Source organism: Gopherus evgoodei, chromosome 5 (assembly GCF_007399415.2).
Source record: "Gopherus evgoodei ecotype Sinaloan lineage chromosome 5, rGopEvg1_v1.p, whole genome shotgun sequence".
Lineage (NCBI taxonomy): Eukaryota > Metazoa > Chordata > Testudines > Testudinidae > Gopherus > Gopherus evgoodei.
The window spans coordinates 110,555,695-110,573,741 of NC_044326.1; the positions used below are offsets into that span (position 1 = coordinate 110,555,695).

General features: G+C 41.1%; 1 protein-coding gene across 2 annotated transcripts in view; it reads right to left on the minus strand.

Annotated features, from left to right (window-relative positions):
• Nucleotides 1–18,047, minus strand: part of MANBA (mannosidase beta) — a 53,715-nt gene that overhangs the window by 31,602 nt on the left and 4,066 nt on the right. For both annotated transcript variants that reach the window (XM_030564458.1, XM_030564460.1), the window contains exons 2-7: nucleotides 14,762–14,856; nucleotides 14,155–14,260; nucleotides 11,276–11,446; nucleotides 8,189–8,312; nucleotides 4,618–4,793; nucleotides 871–981 (exon numbers count right to left, since the gene is read on the minus strand). In XM_030564458.1, the coding sequence (XP_030420318.1) occupies nucleotides 871–981; nucleotides 4,618–4,793; nucleotides 8,189–8,312; nucleotides 11,276–11,446; nucleotides 14,155–14,260; nucleotides 14,762–14,856 (783 nt within the window). The remainder of the gene's footprint in view (nucleotides 1–870; nucleotides 982–4,617; nucleotides 4,794–8,188; nucleotides 8,313–11,275; nucleotides 11,447–14,154; nucleotides 14,261–14,761; nucleotides 14,857–18,047) is intronic.

An 18,047-nucleotide genomic window follows, 5' to 3' on the forward strand; every position in this document is an offset into this window, starting at 1 on the left:
TATCATCTAGCAAATGTACAGATTTATTTAATAGTTTCCTTATGCTCATAGCATGTAGGACCCAGTCTAATTTTATCTTAATTTTTGAATAGGTTGAAGATTTGTGAGTGGTTCTTTAAATGTCCCAAATCTTCTGAACACCCTAGTAAGTTATGAAAAAGCTTTCTTCTATAAACAGGTACTTTACAGAATCTATTACATTGGGTAAAATAAAGTACTTAATTGCTACTTAGGCGTTCAAATTTGTGATACTGCTTTCCTCTGACAGCTGGGACGCATACTGTTGTGTGTTTTTAATACGTCCGGCATGCTCTAGTAATTGAAGTTACTTCAGATTTGTGCCTCACAGCACATCCCAAAAGTTTTATACACTGAAATTCCAAATAAACGTCTCTGTTTAAAAACAAATTAAATATAATTATACACAAGATTTTTTCAATGTGTGTTACCAAACAATGGTAAATTTCATGTTCATTACATAATATCATTTATCACATCTGAAGATGACAAGCAAATACCACGATGCTTAAACAAACAGCTTTTTGTCTGGTTGGTTGGTTTTTCCCCCCCTCAGTTTGAGAATTTTAAAAACAAACAGAACACATTTTCTTTTTTAAATTTGAAATTAGTTTGCAAGTTGTCCCCTAGTCAGACTGGAAGTGCAGGTTTTGGCACAAGTGAAAGCTGCCAGCGTTTTAGTTACCTTATATCTAGGGTTCCAGAAAATCCTGTTTCTAAATAATGGTCTTGTGTAAAAATTACAACCCAGCAGAACATTTTCTAATACTGCTTGAGAGCTACTGGGTTATTCAGTGATGCTTCCTGACATTAACTTCCTACATGCCATATTAATTGAGAGGATTTATGTACCTTTGAAAATTTCTCAATCTTGTATCCTGCCCCCATGTTGAAAGTTGTTGTCATGTCATATCCAGTTTGGTTTCCGTGGCCACTAGGCCACCAAGTCTGCACTGTAGTACTCTTAAGGAGGGAGGAAACAAAAACAAAAAACAATTAGAAGCTAAGGTCAGAACAACTTGTGTGAAGTTAGGCATGTGTCTCACAATAACAACTGTGCATCCAGTAGGAGATTTTCAAACACATAAAAGGCAGTTGAGCCCCAAGGTGGAAGGGAATAAAATGGGACCCAGCCAGGGCCACCCCTCCCCACAGCACCAGAACTGTACAGGGGAGACTCACCCCATTATAGGAGCACTACAATCCCAGAAGTTTCTCCCCTTCCTTCCTCCCGCTCCCCCACCAACACATGGCCTTGGAGGGAAAGTGCAGAGGAGCCAGTTAGAGACTCCAGTTGGTCAGAGCAGAAGCAGTCTGAGCAGCGACTTCTGGAGATTCAAAGAATTTTGTAGTTTGGACTGGACTTTTTCTGCTCTGTGCTGAATGGCTGTTTGCTTCAACTCTCACCTTCTTCCTCCCTCAGTCTCACACCATACCTGCTTGTGTGTTCTACCCTATCCCTCACCCTGTATCTGTCTGGTCTATTTCAACTGTAAGCTCTGTAAGTGCAGTGACTGTCTCCTACTCTGTGTTTGTACAGCACCTAGCACAATGGGCCCCAGTCTTGGCTGGCCCTCAGGCACAACTGTAATAAACATTATTAACAAATAAAACAACAACATAACAATAAATAATGAGAATATCCATTGAATGGAAAGGGGAGATAGGCACCTAATTGCCATTTGTACCTTTGAAAACCTTCCCCCTCACCCATTGTGGGTAAAACTAAATATTTACCTGTAGCCACCTCTTCAAGCATAATCTGGGTCAAATGTTGGTTGCACTCACCGGTTCAGTTAAATTGAGCTTTTAAATAAAAGAAAAGGATCCACCCCCTTCTCAGGCTTCATGCCTTTGACTTTTTCCTCCATATTATTAGTTATTGATTTAATTTCTTGAAACAAAAAAAAGTAACTTCCCCGCTGTGATTTAGTATCATCTTGTTTTCCCAAAAGAGATGGAGCAAGGTTAACAGCATCCATTTCATATAGTTATGTCTTCGTGCCAACAGCATACTATAGCTGCCCAGTTCTATAACATACTGTGAGCTGCATTCACCAGTTCAGTACACAAACTGGGGAAAGAAAGCAGTAATATGTGCACCAAACAACAGAAGGATCCACAAAGAATATGTTAATGCAAGAAGTGCCAGGATCTTTTTGCATAAAACCAGGCCAAAGCACACCTCTGTAATATGATTAGCTGTAGCCATACCCAGACATAATCAGCTATAGCCACTTATTTCAGCTTCCATGATCTGGAATTATCTTAAGCAATAGTGTCTGAGTACTAATCTGGAAATTCAAGGGATAAAAACTGAAGCATAAAAATCAGATCATGCCTCATCAAATATGGAGTGGCTTTAGAAAGCTAGACACAAATGGAGCTTTCTTATTGGTTGCTAATGATGTCATACCCATATCCATCTATTAGCAGATAAGCAAGCAATTTCAGAACAGCAAGAAAACACTATGCAGTGAATTTCAGGGTGATTACTGTACATCTCAGGTTGTTACAATCCACTTGAGCAGTCTTGGACCTTCATCATCTGAACTGAGCTCTCATTGACCAGAAATTCATTTCTTGCCAGGTCTTGCTGTTTGTCACACCATGCAAATCTGTTGCACAGAGTATGGGCTCAGTCTGGCTCTTAGATATGTAACAGCACACTGCTGCGTCTCTTGTAAAATCAGCTGCTGTGAATTCATGTAGCAAAAGCCCTTTATGTACAAAGAATAACAATACACCGTTGTCTCTGCTCTGAGGGCACCATTTCCTCACAAACTACTCTCAGGCTCATGGTTGTATTTTATTAACCAATTTCTTCCCCAGGGCAGAGGAGGGGCGAATGCACCAAAGCAAGAAATCATGTTCAGTTTCATATCACACTGTACGTATTACTGCAGACTAAAAATGTTCACTAATGGCTAATATTTGTTTTTAAACAAAACCCTCTAGCCTTGATATTTGTACTTCTTCACGTAGCCATCTGTCAGTGATCAATAATAGTCCCTTTTAAAATAATGAAGACATCTGAATCAACCTTGGCCACACACACCGCTCTCCACTCCCAGATTCACCTTAATAGGTGTTTCTTCTCCACACACACAGCACATAGGAGTCCTTGTGAATATAAACCATATACCTTTTAATGGAGGTGGAATCTACACATTTAAATTACATAGCAAAATTAAATTAACAAAGCCAGAAAAATGTGTGAAGGGTACGGCAGATCCTCATAGTCTCAGAGGTTATTAATTGGGTTTGTCAGGATACCAAGATTCTTGTTCTCACCCAGAAATCCAATTTGACTCAGTGGTAGCCAAATGGTAGGAGGTACCCCTCAGCTTGGATGCCCCACTCCAAAGAAGTCAGCATTACCAGCTCCTGCTCTGGTCAGCTAGTGCCAGACCTTAGTTTAGGTCCACTGCTGTCAAGTACAGTTCGGTAGAGGCACCTCCACTAGGTCCAGTTCTCAAGGCAGGAAAGAACCACTACTCCATTTTACTCATCCTGGGCTCATTGCCCAATACAAGCCCATTACTTCTCAGCACAGGCTGACCCTTTTCTCCAGAATCTCCCTAATAATTTCTAACTACATTTACAGGACAAATTTAATAGAATTCCTAAAAACATAAGCGCAACACACTATGGAGCTACATGGAAGTGAAATTAGAATTTATATAAATTAACCTTGCCAGTAGCCAGCCTTTCACCACCGCAAGGTCTGGGATAGGAGAAGGGTCAGACAGAGAGAGCTTCCGTTCATTCTAACTCTAGGGCGTAGACCTGTTAGTCTATTTTCAGTTGTGTTTCCTCTCCCAAGGAGTGCTTCATTTCTCTGACACTCCACATGTCTTTAAAGATCCCTCAACTCAAGGGACTAAATTCAGAACTAGTGAAAGAGGTGCAACTTCACTAATTTTGCACCCTTCTCCCGGCTAACCAAACTCTACATATGACTCGTTTGCCCTTAGGTATCCAAAGGTATCATTACTGATTGTATGAGGAATGCTTTTCCCTCCTCCTCTAAGGGCTAAACATATTCCATCCTGACTATGACAGTACCTATCTGCCCAGAAAACAATGGTCTGGGACAGGAAATAGTGCTATCATACAGGATCACAGAACTGCCATACTGGAGTAGACCTGAGATCCATGTAGTTCAGTATCCTTTCTGACAGTGGTCAGGACCGATGCTTCACAGGAAGGTGAAAGAAACCCATAGTAGGTAGATGTGGGATAATCTGCGCAATATGTACCTACAACAAGAAGAGATTCGAGGATTAACAGCAGCACGATTTCCTGGCCAACAAAAGCAAGAGATGATGTGACCTCTCTCTCTCTCTTTTTTATTAGGAGTGAAATGCCACATGTCCCATCCACACTGCTCTTTGGTGTCCTAATGGAAGAGTCAGTTGTAAGAAGGTAAGAGAGCTGTTCCCCGGCCCTAAAAGGCGTCAGGCATAGTCAACACAACAGAGAAGAGGAAAGTGAACAGGAAAATTAAAACTGTGCTGGAAACGTCTTGCATTTTCTTTCAAGCAACCAGAGGGAAACATTTTGTTAGTTGGGACTGTTCAGGATTCACCCCCTCACCTTACTGATGTTTACAAGCAGCACAATTCTGGCTTCTCCAGGAGGAAGTTCTGTAGTATATGTTTGCTGTGTTTGCAACTTAGGAATGTTCACTGTCACGAGACCAACAACTGGCTTTGAGCTGACTACATCAAAAACAGACTCTATTTCAAGACTCCACTGCTGAGCACTCTTCACTAAGCAAAGAAAAAAATTGTATTTATTTATATTTCTATACATACTAATTCACATGTCCCTAATCTTATTAAAGATACAATTACACATACACACACACCCCAAAAGAAATGCAACAATTTTGTTTTAAGTTGGCTTTCGAACAGGACCTATGCTTCACTGTTTAGTGCATTTGATACCTATGTTTACGTTTCATTGAGACAAGGACTATGCACAGTGTAATGGAAATTTGTAACTCATTTTTCCCCCATTCCTAAAAAACATACAACCTTTGAAAGTTCTATACAACACAGAGCACGAACTTCTCATTCTTTATCATTAAGGAGGAACTTTTCCCACTTAACTTCCACAGTCATTATGTTTGCTTTGTCAGTATTCATATGAGCACAGGCCTCTTTGGGAACGGTTGCAATCACAAGGCAACACAATCACTTTTGTCTATTGAACAAAAACAGTATTAATAATAAATGAGGCAAATTCATCCACCATTAATGTTGCCAACTTTCTAATTATTGAAAACCAGATACTACAGCAGGAGTGTCGGAAGCTCCCGCCGCCCCCTGCTCCGCCTTTTCATCCCCAAGGCCAGGCCCCTACTCTGCCTCTTCCCTCGAGCCAATGAAATCCCTTTCTTTCTTGCTTGACCCTCTCCACCTCCCTCCCACCCTCAGCTGTGCTCCCTCTGCTCTGGGGCTGCAGCCCCTGATGTGGAGTTTGCCTGCCCATGAGACGCAGGTAGGTGGTGGCCCTGACTGAGCAGGGGCTGGTGCAGGTTGATGACCCGGCACATATCCCCCGCCCGCAGCACCAAGACTTTTGGTGTCTGGTACATATGACTGGACACTGTAGAGGTCCCCCTTCAACCGGACTTTCTGGTAGACAACCAGATACTTGGCAACCCTACCCCACATGTCACTAGACAAAATGAACTGAGTTATGCTGGGGATGAACTGGGCCCACTGTGTCCAAACCTGATGGGTCTGTGTGCTTGTTTCTCCTTTGTCACTGAAGCGTGCTAGATGAAACATGCTAATGACTACTTGTCTGCATCTCTCTGCACTTATACCAAAGTGTTCTCTTGCTTAAAGAATGATTCATAAACAAGGTCATCTGGTAAAAGGGGTATCTCCAACTAATGTTTGCTGAAACTTCCTGTTAATGTGTTAACTTTGGGTAATTAAGCTATGTATACCCAAAGGCTGTCTACTCCTTTACTTTGCATAAACCAGCTGAATATGCTTCCTGTGGGTGGGGTTCTCAAGTGTAACCGATGAACATCTATGCAGCTCTTTGGACGCCTGTTAAGAGGTGTGTGTGTGTGCGCGCGCATGCGTGCGTGTTTCCTCACAGGGTCAACCCTCTTGGAGTGGGTGTGGGCCAGCAGAGCCTAGTGATGGCAAATGGAGGTACCTGGTAGTGTTCCTGTAGCAGTCTCAGCTGTGGCCATGTATTTCTTACCCTTCCTCTTGTAACAAAGATATTGGCAAAACACAGCTGAATACTGTGCATGCACAAAGGCAAACCAAAACAGGGGAGACTTAGTATTTTTTTATTATTATTATTACTACAAGAAAAATTGCACTGATCTAATCATTTTTCCTGCTTGTGTTTCTTCCACTGGTCTTTCTGCCTGTACAGTAATATAACAATGCAAGAACCACTGAAAAAACAGGACTACAAAACCCTTTTGTTTAATCTCCATTGTTAACTGCCAATTTCCTCTCTGTGTGTATCATATCTACTTCCTTCTGATAGTTAAGTTGTAGTATCTCCATTTTGATCTGGGATAAAAGAGAAAGCACCTTCTCTCAAAACAAAATTAATCCCTGGTGTAACTTCACTGGCTTAAGAGAATTCATTGGGACGAATTTGGCCCAAAGCTGACATCCTGCCTGCACAGAGGGCATGATTTTCCGAAGTGCTAAGCACCCAAAATTCACATTAAAGTCAATGAGAGCAGTGGGTGGGGAAAATCAAGGTTAGAGACACTACATAAAAGGTCAAAAACATCAACTTTCCCCCAGATACACTTTTCCCCCTCCCTTCCCCAGGCATGAGAGGCCAAGTCATTGCTGAACTCCGGGCACTAGATGGCAAAAAAGGGGAACAAGGGCTCCTTTAGAGATCAAGTGCTCAGGAGGCTATGACTCAACAATCTGGCAAGCAACACAAGTGACTGTGCTGTTTCAACACAGCACAAGTTGCTGATTCGCTGTTTATTCTTCCAAATTTCAGTCTCTTAATTTTAATGAGCTCAGTCACCAGGTTGGACTCCAAAAGCTTTGTCTGCCAAATGAGAGGGCTCTGCTGCCTTATCCAACAAGCCATCCCTTGGCTGCCAGCAGGTGGAGTTGTGGGGATGTGGGTGGAACCAGGCAGCACTTACATATCTGAACTTCCCAGAAGCTATACTGAGTCTATGCTGAGGCTTTCCATTGAAATCTCAACTACGTTAATTCTGGCTGAGAGCTGGAGCTATTTTTGGAAGCTATAAAAGCATCCAGGGAAGTGACGTCTTCCCCTTCCATTTAGACACAACATCTTTCTTCGTAAAGTGTGAAATTCAGGCCAGTGAAGAGGGCACACACACTACCCACCCGCTCTATGTTAAGTGGGTCTTGCCTGGAGCTGGAGGGTAGTGTGGGCGGTCTCTACTGGTATGCATTACACTTGCAGACAGTTGAAACAGAAAATAAACTAATTTTGTTCAGCTTCCACAATCTTCAATATAAATGAAAGACAAACAAATGGCAGAGCCAGGCAAGGAAACCGGCTAGGTGGCAAACATGCAATGGGAAGTCCTCTCAAGTTGCAGCTTGAGAAAAACAATCCTTGCACATTATAGTTGCTTTTCTGTTCCAGTCTCTTCCACGAGCCCTGAAATTTCAGCACTGTTGAAACTGTGCTGACATGCACTTGTCCACTCAAAACAGAACTACTGCTCAAACAGCAGCACTATCTGTTTGGGTTTTTTTAAATGAAAGTGTAAGAGTCAGGGGACAAAAGAGAGCAATTTATAAGGGATGTCTGGGGATTGGTCCTGCTTTGAGCAGCAAGTTGGACTAGATGACTTTATGAAGTCCCTTCCAACCCTGATATTCTATGATCCTAGGACAGAGATAAATCACTATTAAAAACCTAACATACATTTTTTTGGGTGCAATGCTGGTCTCTTTATGCAATACAGAGTTTGCATTCTGGACTTTTAATAATTTTACCATTATTATTTATACTTCTGTAATGAGATCTGGACTCCATTGTACTCAGCACTGTCCATACAAACAACAAAAAATAGTTCTTATGTTCCTATTCCAATTACTAAGTAACTGAACTTAGAATAAGATGGCTGTATTTCTCAAGTGAAACAAGAATAAAGGGCAATATCATCATGACTTACCATAGCTGGGGGTCAAAGTGAAGTAGATCAGGTGACAAAGGTTATAGGCTTCAATTCTAACATCTTTCCAAATTCCTTGAGTGGGAAAAGAGGGACCCCAGTCCCAACTGAATGAACATTGTTCCTGGAATACAGGAAGATGTATCACAAGTATGTATTTTTCACATAGAAACTATTATTGTTCAAGAAAATAAACAGACTCTTTATAAAAATTAGCTACTGTATCTAAATAAAATATTCCTATAAACCAAATAAAAGGTTCTCCAATTTCCAATAACTCAGGAAGAACGTACAGTATCTTTTCCTTCCTCTTTGGCTAAAATCTGCTGAGAGTTAAAACCATACAAAATCAGTGGAACAGCAAAATCACAACTACCCTCTCCCTTAAAAAAACAAACAAATAAACAAACAAAACAAAAAACAGCAAAAAATTCAATAGCACCAAACCAGCAGTTACTCTCAAAACAGTTTTGACTTACCCACAGTCTTAAAGTCAACCTTTAATTTTAAATGTAAGAGACAAAGAAAGGAACAGCACATTGATGTAGAAAGGTGTTTACAATAATTTAAAGGGACACTATCAACCAAATATCACAGGAGCATGAAAATGTTATGTCTACTATTGTTACCAGTAACACAGACTAGTGTAACTGAAAGAGATCAGAGATTCAGTGTGTTTGTTTGGTGCGTTTTATGTATAATCAGGTTTACTCTTTCTCCCTTTTGTTTGCACAGTTCTTTCATACAGCAAAAGGTAGACAAAAAAACAAACAAAAAAAAACATTTAAAAAATAGGAAAATGTCATTGTGACTACACAAATTGGCAGAATTAAATACTCATGGCCAAGCATAGAATCTGAAACTACCTTCAGTTTATTTTTAAAAACTGACTAGATTTTTAGTCAACAGCATCCCTTTAAGACATCTATTGAGCTGACCTCCAAGCTCCAGAATGTCCTCCCCCTCGTGCAAATACAATAGATCTTGTTAAAGTCTTGTACAGTGACCTACCACTCTAAATTTAGAGACCAATAATTTACAGCTAAAGCATACTAATTTTGGCAAGCAACAGGGTGTTAGTCAAGCCTATTCCCTGCATCACAGGAGTCAGCTTGCATGTCTATCAAGTTGCAAAAGCTTCTTCTAGGAAGAAAGCAATGAACCAATTTCAAATTTAACAGCAGGGACAACCAGTTCTTAGACAACAGTCCTGACTGGAAAAAGCTTTTTCTTTTTAAAAACTGTATCACTGATAAACAGTCAATATTTATTAATATAATCCCTTATATTTTCACCTATAGCTATTGTAAAAAGCCACCAGAGCAACATGCTCATCTTGATGTATTAAAAGGTATATTTTCAGTGTGGGCTTGGGGTGATTACGCCACAAGACTCCCATGAAGATTTAGATGAGTTTAATATTCTTAATACTGAACCTCATACACATATACATAGTGTTCCATTACTTTAAAATGGTAAGACTCAAACGAACTTTAAAAATGTTGTGTTTGTTTATTTTCAAATGTGGCAGGTCTGCTGTTATACCCATATGTTTGAAATGAAAGCCGTTTTAGGAAACATTCCAAGCAATCTGCAAGTAGAGTAATGCAATTCCTTTGAGGATAAAATCACTAAAGGTACTTTCCTCAAGTCTTACTAGTTTAAATATATAGCCCAGTAAAGTATAAAAATAATTTCTAGCAATTTCACCTCTATAAATAGGATTACAGCTGTTCAAGCTTCTTCCCCTCCGGACTGATTTCTAACAAACATAGTGGAAACAACATATGGACTCTGCAGGATTAAACAACTCTCCAAGTTTTAATTAACCTTCATGATAAAAGTGAACCCCTATACTTCTCCCTACTTAGGTATCAAATTCAACCATAGCAAGGATAATCAGGGTTGGCCCAGAGATTAATGCTTAGTTCTGCTATAGTTCCAATTGCAATCCGTAGGGATTGCAATGGTTGTGAAGGCAATGTCTTCCTCAGCTCCAAGAAGAGAAGTGAACTGAGTGCTTTGGGGAACAAGGCACCAAGCCCTATGTTGACAGGTTCTAGAGGAAATACATTCAGTTATAGGTCAGAAGGATTCTGGGCATGTCGTCTGAGGTAATTGAAAATGGAGGATCTGTAGGTCTCTGTTGAGAATACAGGGGTCACTTAGCAGGGAAGGCATTTAAACTGTGACAGACCAACAAAGGATAAGCAATTCTGAAACTCGTTGTTTTCCCAGTTGTGCCTCGTTACTGCAAAGTTCTTTCAGAACTGCGTGAGATCCTACACAGAAGATATTCTGCCACAGGTAGTTATGACAGCATGCACTAAAAACTTACAGTTTCCCATCTTTGGTAGTTTTGTGCTAGTCTGTAATTTTACCTTATATATATATATATATATATATATATATATATATATATATATATAAAATCACACTTCACAATACCTTAAGATGAAAGTGGGCTCTCCGTTAGATAACTCTTGTCGGTACATGCCAGAGCTGCACAGTATAAATAGCACAGCACATGAGCAATGGCAAACACTGACAGAGCTGCTTGGCTGAGATTTTCCATAGCTTTGGCAATAAACTCTGGCACTCAGAACAGCTAACTATTGTCATTATTCCTTGCTAAACTCACCAAGTGGATAGATTGATAGTGACTACACAATCTGCCCCTCACAGAAACACCCTTCTGGGTAGTATCAGAGGGGTAGCCGTGTTAGTCTGGATCTGTAAAAGCAGCAAAGAATCCTGTGGCACCTTATAGACTAACAGACATTTTGGAGCATGAGCTTTCGTGGGTGAACACCCACTTCGTCAGATGCATGATAACCCTTCTGGCTGTCAGTCTGCTTGACAAAGATAACCTTTTAAAAATTATTGTCACACAGATAGCTACCCCGGTCTTTTTATGCTTCTTACAGAGTAGGTCTATATTTTTGATTATGGGATTTTTTTGCTATGAAAAATACGCCCTAATTATGAAATTACACCAGAGGTTTCAGAATGCATTTATAATGACAGTACATAGCGCATTCCTGCATCCAAGCCTCTAGTCACATACACACATGATCTTGCTCTTACCTTTCTGATGAAATTAACATGGCACTCCCCTTTCTGCACAGGTGGAGGGCACTGTGGAGGCACACTGTATGCTCTGTGAGATCTGCTCTGCTTTGCTCCATATGAAATGGCTGATAAGAAATGGACCTCAATAAAATTGACCTCCTTGATTACACTGGTAATATCAAAGCTCTGCATCAGAAAAAAACAAAAACAAAACGGTATACCACTGAAGGTTAGCTGTGAGGTTTATAAAGATTGGTATATTCCTTTTAGACCATATAGATATTATTTGAATATGTTTGTGAACTAGTCTTTATAGGTTGCAGGTCTGGTGGAAAAGAAAATTAGAATACTTCTCAAACTAAGAAAAAAGGCACACTAAGTCCTACATGTAGCTCCTTCTGGGCAACCCTCTCGGCCTCACTGCAATCAATAGGAGTCTATGGGTATGTCTATAGAGCCCGCAGAAGAGAGCCTCCCAGCCCAGGTTGACAGATTTGAGCTAGCAGGTTCACACTAGCACTCTAAAAATAGCTATGCAGACAACGCTTTGAAGATGTAGCTTGGGCTATGAAGCATGAGGAGAGTGGCTGAGCTTCAGAGCCTGATCTTAGGTAAAGTGAGAACTGAGCTGCGCCTGATACAATCCTCTGCTGCCGAGGCATAGTACGGTTCCCCATCCCTCCACTCCCATCTCTAAAATATATATACACTAGCAGCTCTGCATTGAGCAAAGAACTCTCTGTAGGACTTATTTATTGACCTGTTAGGCATGGGATGGGCAAACTATGGCCCATGGGGACACACCTGGCCCTCCAGGCATTTTAATCCGGCACTCGAGCTCCCGCTGGGGAGTGGGGTCGGGGGCTTGTCCCAATCCGCGCGGCTCCTGGAAGCAATGGCATGTCCGCCCTCTGGCTCCTACACATAGGGACAGCCAGGGGGCTCTGCACTCTGCTCCCACCTCAAGCACCGTCCCCACAGCTCCCAGGAACTGCAGCCAATGGGAGCCGCAGGGGTGGTGTAGGAGCCACAGGGGGGACATACCATTGTTTCTGGGAGTGGCTTAAGATAATTGCAGCCCGGAGCTTGCCTCCCGACCTCCTCCCACACCCCAGCCCCAGCCCTGATCTCCCCCGCCCTCCAAATCCCTTGGTACCAGCCCAGAGCATCCTTCTGCATCCCCAACCCCTCATCCCCAGCCCCACCCCAGAGCCCGCACCCCCAGCTGGAGCCCCCCTGCCCCCCAACCCCCAATTTTGTGAACATTCATGACCCACCATACAATATCCATACCCAAGTGTGGCCCTTGGGCCACAAAGTTTGCCCACCACAGTGTTGGACCCTCCTCTATTTGTGGATGGACAGAAAGGTACATATTTAGTTTTAAAACTCTTATGCTCACACCACTATACCCACCCCTCAATTTAATTTCACCCGGTAAAACAAAGATTTCAATTGGTTATTAGTGTTTTCTCCACACTATTAGTTTGTGGTATGCCTGCTATTTGTTCTTGAATTTCTACCAAGCGGAAGTGCCCCTGTTCCTCTCCACAATCAGTAGCCACTGTCCTTGACCAGCCAGCAGACCACCACACAACAAATTACAACATAAGCAGCCTCCACAGAATAGATTTACCACTAAAGTATTTTACAAATGGAGCTACTGAATAGAGTAACTGACAGAGTCTTGCAATCCTTGGCTCTGTCCTAGTCTGTTCAACTCTACTTTATGCAGTCACTTCACAAAGCAGATGCTACCAGTGGCCCACCAAAATGAAGATAAAGAAATACTGAATAATAATACATTGCAATTCTACAGCATCTTCCATCTGTAAACTGTTTTGACACCTTCCAACATTAACTAAAACTTCACAATAAACCTGTGAAAGAGAGAAGAATTAATATTCCTATGTCACAGGTGGGGAACCGAGGCACAAAAAGGCTATTTGATTTGTTCCAGGTCATGCAGGTCTGGGGAAAAGCCAAGAACAGAATCCAGATCTCCCGAGTCCCAGTTCTGTGCCTCAATCATAAGACACCCTTTTCTCTAAAGCCATGAAGGTAAATGTTGAGATATGAAGAAACTAACGATCTCTGTGTGGCTCAGTTTCCCATCTATAAAATGGATATAGGCTTTCGTTTCTCACAGTCTTTTTCTGTTTTGTCTATTTATACTGTAAGCTCTTTGGAGCAGGGACTATATTTTATTAAGTGTTTTTATAGCACCCAGCACAATCTTATAATTGAAATCTACAAAATTATTGTGTATGATTATGGCAATCCTAAAATGAGACTGTACTGATCTTGTCATATTGATACAGACTAGGACCAAAGAGAGAACACAATGACATCAAAAGGCCTCGGAATTAGATGCAATATTAGAATGAAAGAACTAAAGAAAGAAACTGCATACAAACATTTATAAGTAAGGTTTACACTGCATGTATTTACACTTCAGCATTCACATGTAAAGCAGCAGCATTCTAATACCAATTAGTAAGCAGATTTCCAGCTAATATAACTATTTTAAGCTTCAGTTTTCCTAGAGCTGTGACAGTTCCCAAGAAGCAAGACTTATATTATTAGGTAAACTGTTCCTCTTTCCATACTTCTTCTAGATTACAACATTAAACGTTCTTCTCTAAGCCTGATCCTGCTCCCACTGGGAAGCCAATGCACCTCTCCTTCCCAGCATTGAGGTGGCTTTCTGTATGGCTCTCAGATAAAGACATTTCAAACCCTATGACATATTATCAAGTCTAGACCATTACATTTTACTCTGGACTGAACACATTGGGGATTTTACTGTGTCCATGTCTAGGTATGAACTGCTTGGCAGAAAAGTGCTTTGAGACAACTGTAGAATTGCCTTTAGAAATACCAGCATTACTCACATATCTGTTGAACATGTTGTCCGTTCTCCCAACAGTGACATTATTGATCAGGATTTGCGCTACTGTATCTACTCCCTCGAAAACCAAATTCACTTTCTGCCATTTGCTATGAATGACGACACAGGAATGTAAAATTATTAGGGTACTTTGAATTAACTACACATGAGAGAGTCAATACTGAAATCTATGTCCCCAGTATCCTGAATAGCAGTTGTTTCAATGGGTTACAAAAATACTTTCCTCAGAGTAGCCATCTTTATCATTTCAAATTAAAATGACAGCTGCCATGGATCAGACTCACAATACAGCACAACATCCCATGTTCAATAGATATCAGATGTGTGGCTGCTTGCTTCCTATCAGCTTTGTTATTACATTTCAGCAGTTGGCAATTTGTACACCATTTTTTGACAATGGGGAAAAAAAATCTTGGGGGAAAAAAAAAAAAAGAAACCCACTAAGTGACATTTAGCAACAGGCTGAAGCTTATATCCCATTACAGAATTTGGTTTATTACATCTGAAAGAAGTAGGTGGATTTGTGGCTGACTGATTAACAACAAGCATTTCTGCATGGAAGATAACATAAAACTATTCTTATTGCGCACCTGACATCAAAAGGGGTTTTGAATGTCCTGCTGTAAGTCCAGTTATCCAAGGAGATCCATCTGTAGGTCAGGTCATTAAACCTATAGTAAGGATCCTATTGACAGACAAACAAAAAAGATTGCAGTGTTACACAAATAAAATGAATATTGTTATCTAGTGGGTGAGTCGTTTTCTTTCAGACATTCTGCAAGTGCACAATCCAATTATCTTATTTTGGTTAGCTTCAGGAGGACAGATATTTCTTCCACTTCTGAAGTGATATGTGAAAGCAACAGCTTTAGAACATTTTGACATTAACTGCATATAGGTCAAATCCTGCTTGCTGTACTCTTGTTTAGAAGTAAGGGGAGCTGGATTTGGGCCTTATTTTGCTGGGCTGAAAACAGAAAAAATTCAACAGAAGTAGCAATTTGAAAGGAGAGAGAGAGCAGCAGAACCACCACCACAATGACAGAGGATAGAGAACAGACAAGATGATAAGGGCCAGGGAAATACATTCTTCAAACCTCTAGAAACTATAGTGAACAAACCTGTATGATTTTAAACAACAGCAACATCCTCAGAAATCCACACCAATCACTCCTGATAGGATAGGAATACATTATATTATTATATTTGGGGAGGGAAAAGTAGAAACGCGTTTTAGTTGGTTGAGTAAAATTAAAATGTCTACCTACTTCTTCCCCCCAAAAGACAGTTATGTGAGAACCTCACTGTAATTATAACAAATGTGCTATTTTCCTTTTAGTCATACTGCTCATTCAAGAATTATAAGTACATTCCTTACAACTCATTCCCACTCCCTTTTCCTTGATGTTCCTTTCCTTATGTTGGGTCACTTTGTACCTCACCTAGACTGCAAACAACTCAGGGAAGGTGTATGGACCAGACACTCCACTGCCTTGCACCTTGTGCAGCCACTTAAACCTGGAAAAAGTGAGTATCAGTGAGGAAGTCTGACTCTTTGGTAGCATTCCCCCCCCCCCCACACACACACACTTTGCACAGATGTAGACGGTAATGCAGATCCAGGTGCCTGATCCTCTACTTGTTAGTAAGCACTACGCACAACAATGGCCCTGTAGCAATAATAGTAACAATGATATACTAAGGGCCCAATTCTGCAGCTAGCCCAACTGAAGTCTGTGGGACTACCCACATGAACTAGTATAAGAGTTGCAAGAGTGGAACCCAGCTCATAAAAAGTCTCACTGTGGTGTCTGAACATGAGAAAGATGTTTATGTCAGACGGTTCAGTGTGTACATCAGAGGCACCTGCTGAGACAGCATATCATCTTTCTCCAGCAATTTCTCAGCTGAATTGGTTTCTTAAAACAAATAGCTGTAGATTCTGCTGATGTACTTTACCCAAAGCTTAGCTGGAAAGAGTACAGAGGCATCAAGATTCACTACGTAACATTAGAAGCTTTCTAGAATGTTAAGAGTTATTCCTGGGCCTGAATGTCCAGATGCAAACTGGGAGAAAGAAAATTTGATCAGTCCTTTTATTTTCCTTGCTTGCTTCTTCTCATCTCATATATCAGTATCAATATTAATAGTCCTTCTGCACTCAGATTTCTTTGAAGGGGCTCTTCTGGTATCTTGGATTCCTTTAACAACATATAAGGCTAGATTGTGTGATTTACACACAGTTGTGTGTAGGGCACAGAAGAGAGTCACAGTATCTGAGGGAGTACCAAGAGAGGATAGGTCTCAAGTAATATATTCTCTTCTGGAGCTCCCCAGCAGCACACACGCTACTTTATGGGCCTGTGCAGAGGCATGGCTCTGCGTCCTTGCTACCCCCTCTCAGGCAATTTGTTTGCCAGGGAGAGTAAGCAGCAAGCAGGAACTGCTACTGTGACTAGCCCTCGTGCAGGCCACACAGGTGTGGAGGCCTTCTCCTGGAGCACATCTCTGATCACAATCTGGCTCAGGCATGTGCACAGGGGTCATGTCTTACTGTTTTCAAATATGAAAGATCAGCAAACAAGCTTTTGAGGGAGACTATTCCACCTTAACTACATCCTGTTTGGAATGCTCTAATCTGTTATTCATCACTTTGTCATCTTTAAAGGGGCAACACCAAGTTAAAATAATATGACACACACAAAACTACCTCCTTACCTGTGCACTGACAACATTTAACATTCTAAAAACATTTCAAAACCCTACAGTCTGGTCACTTCCTTGAAATAAATGTGCATAGGGAATGCCCTCTCCAATATTTGGACCTGGGGCCGCTGAAGCAGAAAGCCGGAGGAAAACAGGATGGGACAGGGAGTTTGTGCATTACTTTCCTCCCCCAAAGACCTGCTTGGCACCTGAAAAGTGTTATCCAAAAAAAGATGTAGTTGGTTTGTGGCCCCCACTCCATCCTCTTCAGGGAGACTCCAAGAAGAGAAAGTGCTGGCAGTGCCAGAGGAGCCACAAAGATTGGGAGTTAGACGATGACAAGGGTTTCACAGCTGGTGCAGAAACATCCACATAGATATCCCTGGCCTCCTGAAGATTCTAGGACTCTGTGGGATCAGGGACAGAGGGCAAATCCTTATTTATCTATGTTTATTTGGGTGGAAGGGAGAAGATATAGTATTCCCAGGACAGTTTGGCAAAGACTCTTCCCATGGGTATTTCTACAGAAGAGGGTGATCAGACCTTCAAGCTATTTGTCAATTAAGCAGTTTGTTGTCTTTCTGCACTATTAGTATAGTTTCAGTCAATAAACAGTCGGTTTCATTATCAACACAATGCTACTATGCAGGTAGCTCAAAATGTTTTCCTGTAAACATTCCCTCAAACAAAGAACAGTTGAATTCAAAATTGTCCTTGTATTCATGTCTTCATATTCACTTTCCATTACTATTTTAGTGATGGAGTTTCCTGGCAGGAATGCTCATAGGAACAAAGAGTTTAAAGCAGAGATCAGAAAACATTCACAAATGAGGTCTGAAAATCATTGGAGTTTTCAAGAACAGGTTAGACAAAAGCCTATCAGGGATAGTCTAAGTTTACTTGCTCCTGCCTCTGCACAGGGGACTAGGCTTGATGACGTCTCAAGGTCTCTTCCTATGATTTCTATAATTCTATGTATAAACACAAGCAACCACTCTCAAAATGTGATCTAAGAGTTATGCTCAGCCAACCTGAATATGAAAAAATACCACATGACCTACATGCCCAATCATAACTAACTGACACATCACATTTTGGATTTCAAATACAACAAACTGCAAGTGAACAATCTTAAGATCCACAATAATTCATGTAAGCAAATAATTTTAA